The sequence below is a fragment of the Anopheles nili genome, chromosome 2, assembly GCF_943737925.1.
Source record: "Anopheles nili chromosome 2, idAnoNiliSN_F5_01, whole genome shotgun sequence".
Lineage (NCBI taxonomy): Eukaryota > Metazoa > Arthropoda > Insecta > Diptera > Culicidae > Anopheles > Anopheles nili.
In genome coordinates, this window is record NC_071291.1 from 54,671,166 (window position 1) to 54,680,009 (window position 8,844).

Sequence of the window (8,844 nt, forward strand, 5' to 3'; positions counted from 1 at the left end):
TTTTTTTTCTTTAATCGGTACAATATTTCATGCCAAGTGTTGGATTTTGCGACAGATTCTTGCGCGTTTGTTTCGGTTCGTTTGCTTCGGATTATGCGTTCTTTGCTCTCGGAAACCATGGAATACTGGTATGGTCCAAGGGTTGCCCTTTGCTGCCTCGTCCAACGCCGGTATAACCCTCGCAGTGTGTGTATGTACGTGTAGCTCTTAGTGGATAGAGAGTCTATTACGAAAGGACACGACAGATGTGGTGCAGGGTGAGGGTGGTACAGCGGGAACCGGCGAAAACACGGGATCTCCAATCTAATGGAGGCGCATGGTCTCTCACCCCTCACATGACCACCCGTTGCTGGGTATTGGCCCGTATCGGTAAGGTCCTGCGCCAGGAGCAAGGAGTCCGTTCCTGCCGCGGTTGCTATCATCTAATTGACCTTATTATATGTTGGGTTTCACAGAGCAGTGTATAAAGATCGAAACGGAAAAAAAGTCCTACCAAAGTTCATTCCCTAACCACGGTAAAGTTTGTGCGTGTGCCTGGTTCCGGTATGACGTTTACAAACGGGGTAGAAAGTAATTGAAATAGAAATTGAGGTTCCATTTGCAGATGGCCACTTCCTGTAAAAACAGCAGGGATAGTGAGCTTCAGCCTTGACTTGTTTGTTTCCGGTTTCCTGTCCCGTATGTGGTATGTGGCATGAATGGCGGTTTCCTCCCTCATTGGTGCAGGTGTGCCTGATGTGTCTGATTTGTCTGCTCTTGGGTATCGTTTTGGTTTCTCTTCGCGAGACTAATGTGTTACCAAAAATGCTGCAACCATCGCTATATGTCGCAAGCTCTGCAATTTTCCTTTCTTGGGTAATATTCAACGTCACTTAATCCTCACGATATTTTCCCCTCGTCTCGGGTGTCTCTTTTCCTCTCTTGCTTATCATTTTCCTAAAGGAAAATCCAACAAAAAAACAAAACGTGAATTCTTATTATTGCCAATTTGTGTTACACATCTCGAAGCTCGTCGCTATAAAAATGGAAATCTGTTTATTCAATTTTGCCTGCATTTCCACCCACAGCAGCAGTTGTGCAGTTGTGAGTTGTGTGATTGTGTTATTCCTTTATCACTGCCATCCTGTGTATGTGTGTGTGCGTGTGTTTTGTTTCTTTATTGTACAATCATACCAATTCGGGGGCTTTCTTTCACGAGCCGATGCCTTAGATGTGCCGCAATTAAACCGCACAGCACCACCCAATTGCAGGGCAGCTGTAGGATTTTCCGATCTGCTTCCGGCATGATCGCTCGACGTTCCAGCCTAGCCATATCCGCTCGGTGTGTATAAAAATGCCTCACACATGCCCAGCTTCCGTTCCTCTTGATCTACTTGTTTTGCAGTTACTGGCTTCTACCTGGTTTAATGTATAATGTTTCCTTTTGATTCGTTTCCTCATGCGTCGATATCTCCCCTGCTCGCTTTTTGGAACAATATTTGTGTGTGTATGTGTGCTTGCATTTCCTGTTGGTTGTGTTACGCTCCCCTGTGCTGGTTGATTTGATCGCAATTTACTAAACCGTACTTAGCGCCGCATTTCACTACCCAAATTTGTATGTGTGAGAGTGTTGTTCTACGGGTAACGAATGACCCTACCGTATTGATGGGAAGCGAGTGTCTCACTCCGGTCCCTCAATAAGCCGACACGACAGCCCAGATGAGTATCGCGCATGCTTTCGCCCTTAACCCTACTGGTATCGGTTTGATCGATTTAACTACTTACTTGCTGCTAACCAGTGATTTTTTTGGATGTAATGATGGAATAGTACTAGCACGGATTGAATTTGTTACCATATACTCCCTCCCGATCTGCTGTCATGCTAGTTTCTACTCTGCGCTATCGGCGAGCGAGAGAGAGAGAGAGAGAGATGGGTACTAAGCTATCGTTCTAAGCATCTCTCGACTACGATCATCTCTGCCCCGTCGAAGCGCACGAATTTTTGGACGCGAAATTGCGCGAATATATCAACGGCCTACTAAACTCACTCGCGAAATAAACCATACCGCGAATGTGTGTGCGTTTTTGTTGCTAGCTTCTCCGCTTCACTCAATTTAACAATGTTTCACCACCCCCAACGGCCAAAACGGGTGGGATTTCAAATTTAAATCGCAATGTGCGTGCGAAGTATTCCCGTTCCAATGTCCTAATAAACAAAACAAAAAACGCAATGAAACCGATCCTGCCTGTAGGACAAAACGAGCCGCAAATAATGTCTCTCTTCTCGTGCACCGTGCAGCATCTGCTCCTTGCACCATTTTGTTGTTGTTCTTGTTGTGTTTGTACGAAAAAGCACTTTGTTGGCAAGCGTGATAAAGTGATCTCCCAACCTACCTACCACGATCCCGGGACGATCAGGACACCGTTCGGCTGGCCGGGTGAAAACGATCGTAAAGCTACAAACAAGGATCACTTAGCGTTGTTTTTTTGTTTTTGAGTTGTTGTTGATTTTTTGTTGTGTTAGTTTGTTCCATTTTTTAGCCTACTTTTCTCACCGTCTTTTCCCAACACGCTCACACACGCACACATACGTCCCCACTATCCTATCAACGTCCTTCCGTTTCAGGCACGCTTTCAACGCAACGGGTGTACAAACGATAGGACCAAAATTCACACACTAATCAGCACAACTGGACAACCGAAACAGGGCTCGTAAAAGCCCCCCTTCTTCTTTTCTGTTACTTTTGGTTTTCGCCCCACCCAAAACCCCCGCATTTCCACAGGCGATTTCCACAGGCACACAGGCGCGTTGTGGTAGTGGCTTCGCTGCTAAAGCTGCTACCACCGCTCGGTTTCGGATCGTTCCGCGCGCACACACACACATACGCCTACTAAGCTGCGGCAGAATCGACCACGGGGATCAGTGAGTGTCAACAACAATTATGCACGGCGAGGTCCTCGGCGGATCGGTCGCCCTACAATTAAACTAACGGCTAACCGGTGTGATTACCGGCACGGTCTGATCTTACTGGGCATTACACACAAGCATATCCATTACAACCACTCCTAATTTTCGCCCTTCCTTTCTAAACACCTTTACTGGGGAGGATGGGGAGGAAAAGGATATTCCCATCGGCACCGTTCCGGTTGCTCGGTCGCCCCCACATCCTATCGGCCATCTTTGTTTTGTGTACCGGCCTACTAAGACTATTTTCTAATTTTTTTTTTGTTTTGTTTGTTTATCAATAATAATAATTATTATTACGTGTGATTTCATTTTGTTCACTTTAAGGCTGATGGTCAAACGATCAATTCTTAGGAATGCCCGTGATGATTCCAAAACGATTCTCCCCGCTTCAATCGAATCTGTTTTTCTCCTCGTCTGAGGTTTTGTTTCCTTCGCGCGGATTTGTTGCCGTTTCGCTGCTGTTGCGCTGCTTCTGCTAACAAACCCATTTCCGATGGTCGGGCGGATATCGTCCCTCCGGTTCGGTTGCACCGTTCGCTTATAAAATGATATTACCTGCCTCCCCCACAGGCTGTCCCCAAACTTCTGCTTCCAGGACTAACGGCGCGAAAACGGTTGCACTATCCTTGTTTTTTTTTCTTTCTTTTTTGCTAGCACGAGTTTTGTTCTACCACGACACGATAATTCTATAAATTCTCTGCCTAACGACGACGACGACGACGACGACGATGATGACGATTTCGATAATGTATATTCCGCGCGCAAAAAAAAAACGTAAACGAAACAACACCGTCCTGGAAGGGTCGGCCGCCAGCTCGCTTAATTTCATTCCCAATCGCCACTCTGGAGTCTGGAACTTGCTTCTCCTGTTGCTGCTCCGGCTGCTTCTGTCGTTCGTCATGCCTCCAGTGTGAGCCAAAAGGATACGACGGTCCGGTTTTGCTGGGAAGATGGAAATGGAGGCCCCCATCCCAATCGATGCCCGTTCCCGGGTAGATGGGAGATAGGGGAAAAAAAACAAAACCAAAAACCCTTCAGGGCGCTCAGGACGCTCGGTTCGGTTGGTCGGGTTGCTTGGCCGTCCCCGCCGTACCACCGGACGTGGAGGAGGTGGTCGTGTTGTCGACGTTATTGTTGGCACTTGCTTCGTAGCCCGCTACCAGCGTCTCGATGATGAACTTGATAGTGAGCTTGTAGATTCCCTCCACGTTCTGCGTGTAGCGATCACCGAGCGTGGTCGAGACGGCCGACAGGAAGGGTTCCTCGATGCGCTGGGGGTGAGAAAAATAAACGAGACCAAAGCCACCCGCAGAATGGGGACCAAAAACCTCCCCCGGGTGTATGGGGCCGGCAATTAGTAAACGAAATTACGGCCAACAGGGCCAACCCAGGAAATTGAGCAAAAGCGACCGGCATGATTCGATTAGCGATCGATCCGCGAGTGCCCAGCAATGGCCCGGCCATTTTCGCTGTATTTTTGGCTTCGTTTCGCTTCAACTCCTCCTTCCCGGGTGGTGCGATGTGTAATGCAATTTACCCAAAAATACTCCTGCTTGAAGCCGGGGATGCGTCGGTGCGATGCCCCAACCTGGTGGATGAACTCGAAGAACGTGTCCAAATCGTCCAGCCCACGGATGCCCTCGTCCAGCGTGTTCATCACCTTGTTCGCGTGCTCCTGCAGCTCCTCCGAGGTCGCTTGTTCTTCCTTCGTTTTTAGCTCCTTGAACTTGGTGAACATGTTCAACAGGTCCGCGTGCTCCTCGAACAGCCTGCGTGTGTGTGTGGGTGGAGGATGAAAACGTGCGAAAAAGAGCCGTGTGTGGGGGCGAAAATGAGATTTGTGAATGTTTTATCACGCAGCGCGTCCGGAATGGAGAAACCAAAAAAAAAACTGGAAAAAAAAGCTCCCACCCACTTGAGCGATTCGCAAGGACACGCACACGTGCATGTACGCGTGTGTGTGGCGTACAAAATCACATTTTTGTTGCGGACGTGTTTCGGGTTTGATTTGCGCAATTGTGTGTGCAAATATGTGCGCCGCTCGGTGGCATTATGTAATTCCGAAACCATAGTCCAACGGGCTCCTTTGGGGCTCTCTTATTTCGGTGTTGCGATCATAAAAGAGAGACAAAAAACAAACGGCCTACTTCAATCGCAGTTCGAACCGACAATCGCTCGAAAATTTATGGTACCACCGGTCGTGTGAGATTTGCTTTATGGCAGACAGCGCCAAAAATATAATAAATAAATCCCCCCACGCTGGGAAGCGAATTCTACGAAATCTCTCACGCAAGGCTTCTCCCAAAAAGTCTCATCGAGCCACACCGGGAATGTGCGGTGGCTCGAGCCAGAAATTAAATTACCAGCGACACATTGCGCGGGTTTCTCCGGGGTTAAAGTTTGCGTCGGGAAACGTTCGCTCAAAATTCCTTCCGATAATGCACCCCCACCGTTCCCGCTCGCTCGGTTTCCGACGTTATCATACGGCCCACACTCCAGTGGGCTCGAAGGACAAAAAAAAAGGAGCCAGCACAAAAAGAAACAAAAAAAAGTACGACCCGAGCGGACCGATAAAAAAGATACTCCCTCCCGCTCCAAAGCCCGGGACACTTGTCGACGGGTCGAGTTTTCCCATACGTCATCTTCCTTGCTGCCATGTCCACGTCGAAGGACCCTCGGGGGTGGTTTGTTTCGAGAGCCTTGTCGAGGTATCAAAGAGAGGGAAGGAAGGCCGGCTGCTGCTGGAGCGCCATGAACGGTATGATCTATTTATAGGGTGGGTGGTTTTTAGGGGTGGTCCCCGACCGTAACGCACGGGTGGGATGAGACAACCCCCTCCGAGTTGGGGCTCGAATTCACGGGACAAAACTCATGCCACTCGGGCTCCGTTCTCTGATCAGATCGGAAAGGGCAACGCGAAGAAAAAAAACACACAGAACAAATAAAACAAGAGAAAAAAAGAAGAGACAAAAAAGGAAGCAAACTCCCCACTCGGGGAGCCTCACTCACGGTGGCCGTAAAGAGGAAGAGGAACACAGCAAAAAAAAACGAATGCCCCTGGTCCCTTTTTGTCTCTGCTCGTCGCGCCGTTCCGGCCATCGACAGGACACACGGAGGCAGTTGAGTCGAATTATAGTAAATCAATTTTGTTTATGACACCCGGCGACCGATGACGTCGGTTTCGGGTAGGAAGAGGGTTTGGCAGGAAGGCGCCCTTCGAAAAGGACGATAAAAAGATGCGCCACTGCCACGGCAACTTCGAACGCGAGGAGAACCCCGACTCTTGCGGCAGTTTATTGATTACATGCTAATTTTTCACCAAAACCCCAGCGCGGCTCGAGGGTTCCCTTTGATTTATGGAGGTAGAAGGGACCCAGAGTGACGGTCCTGCCAGTTGCGGGTGGTTCCGACCCGCGTGAAAATGATCCCATCCGCGATGCCATCGAAAAGCGATACCCAAAGGACGAAGACGAAGACGTTGGTCGCATCAGCAACTCACTTGATGAACATCGTGATCCCGGTCGTCTCCATCGCCCGGCTGATGCCCTTCCACGAGGCCACCATCGTGTACTTCTGCTTGGCCGTTAGCGGCAACCGGCTATCCACCGGTGGAGGTCCACACGCGTCCAGGCTTGGCATGTTGTTGCCCTTCGAGCTGCCACCATTGCCGCTGCCAGCTAGCTTCGTTAATTCACAACCCATGTTTTCGACGTGACTGCGTGTTGGTCCTTTTCTCTTCTTCTTCTTCTTCTTCTTCCTTTTCTGTTGACCACCTCTCTGTGTGGGTGTTGTTGGTGCTCCTGCACCGCGTCGCGTACCCTTCCGAACTACCCGCTTTTGGGTCTGGCCGATCCTGGCTACGCGATCAATCGAACCGGATGCTCATTGGGGCTCGGTTTCGCCACCATCGGCACCACAGCCGCATGGCCGCTTGGTATGGAGCTTGATTACTTTGTTTGTTTTTTTTTTGTGTTGCTCACCCCCGCTCCCGCCCCTCAAAAAGCACACGCCACTTCCTGTTTTAATTTCACTGCTGCCGGCCTGGCTGAAATGGTGAACGGATCCTTTCGAAGGGCTAGTGTGCCGGGTTCATCACTCACTCCCATGCACGGCATGCATCCGTTCACACACACACACACACACACTCGCTCTCTCTCTCTTGACCGGCTTTTTTTCCGAACCGAAACACCACCCCTCAGCTCGTTATGGCGCCCACACTTTCCACTGGTGGGTGGGAAAACTAGCGGTGACACTCTGGGATGCTGGCTCGGTAGCCTAAAAGGGTTGCGCTTTTCCGCTTTTTCACCGTTTTTCCTCTGCCCGTTCGCCTGCACACACTATTGTCGGGCACGTTGTTTTGTGCTCTTGCCTGCCCGGAAGCGGGCTTTTCTTCAGTGGGAGGTTTTCCACCCTACGCTTTCGCCCACACACACACTCTCTCTTTCCTTCTCTTGGTTTGCTGATTCCTTTTTTGCACTTTTTCCGGTCACTTGGTGGCGCTTTTTCACCGTAAATCACTGCTGTCTAGCTTAGCGCTCGGCTCGTTTGATAGAAGCGGCTTGCTTTTTACACTTGCTCTCTTTCTTTTTCCCACACACTCACTAATCTCACGGACGCTGTTTTTGTCCACTGTTGGGGGATGTGGGGGATGAAAGAAACAAAAAAAATGTAGAGTGCCAGAGGTATTTACACCGTTATTAGCCTGGCCGCGGCTGCAAGTAGAGAGAAAGAGGGAAAAGAAAAGGTAAAGTGGATTCGAATATCTTCAGTCTAGATCCTGCTCATCCTGTGCACACACACACACACACAAACACGCACGAGGTCCTTGGTGTTGTCTCTCCGTCTCAGGCGCAAATAATGAAACACAACGAACGAGGCTGGCCTGGGGTTGTTTTAGAATGGAAATTTTCCGCCACACCAACCGAAACACTTTGCGCACTTAGCGTTCACGGTTGGAAATTTCCTTCCACGGCCTTCGTTTTTCTCAGAGTTTCACAGAAAACTCATCAACACGCTGGAACCCCCCCCCCCCCAGAGGGTGGGCTATTTATTGGTCCAAAAATACGCGACGGTCGCGAAACGCAATCGGAATAAAATACCACTCGCTGACGGAACCGAATAGGAGAAAAACCCCGGGAAAAACGGATTGCAGACGGCGACGGGACACTCTACGTCGCTCCGGCACTCCAGCATCAACACACACACACATGTACACGCCCTCCGGCCACTTGAGGCTCGGTTGGACAGGCTCTCAAAAAACCCCTTGGAGCTTGAGTTTTGATGTAATACACTTAGCTACCTTTATCTGATTCTCCTGCTTGTCCACCTTCACATAATTACCCGTGGACGCACACACACACACACACATGGGGCTCGTGAGTGAGCCGCGCTTTTTATCTTCTGCTTCTTCTTCTTCTTCGTTTGGTTTCTAGGACACTAGACCGGTGGGAGGCCCGCTGGAGGGCTTTATCATGGTTTTACTCCTTTATCCTTACGCTTCCAACTTTTGCTCCTTCGAGCGAGCGTGTCCTGCTGTGAAACGGGACCACGCGAATCCCTGCACTCGCTACTGGCCACGAAGCGAAGGCCCAGATTCGAAAGGAAGCTCTCTGCACCCTTTCTGCAGGACGCACGCGGCACCCCTTTTTGTAGGCGAGGCTAGATGGAATATTTTATTCGCCCTTTTGCGCTGGAAATGCCACAAAACGGTTCCTTTACATGCGGGAACGGACGGACACACACACCCGCACGCACGCACGTTCGTTCAAACACAGTTCAGTCCGTGAAACAGGACATTGGTGGCGTATTTTTTGGGAAGAGAGTTCTACCCAAATGCTTTCGCTTTCACCGCACCACACGAGATGGAGGCGCCTTGTCGCTGGTGAATGTAATTTATT

General features: G+C 49.8%; 1 protein-coding gene across 1 annotated transcript; it reads right to left on the bottom strand.

Moving 5' to 3' along the window:
- Positions 1–2,392: 2,392 nt before the first annotated feature.
- On the bottom strand, positions 2,393–7,565 carry LOC128721784 (neuroglobin-like). The gene is made up of 3 exons (XM_053815577.1): positions 6,447–7,565; positions 4,485–4,716; positions 2,393–4,218 (listed from the first exon to the last, which is right to left on the bottom strand). Exons 1-3 carry the CDS (start codon positions 6,647–6,649, stop codon positions 3,991–3,993), a joined length of 663 nt encoding a protein of 220 aa, XP_053671552.1. The 5' UTR covers positions 6,650–7,565; the 3' UTR covers positions 2,393–3,990.
- Positions 7,566–8,844: the final 1,279 nt, after the last annotated feature.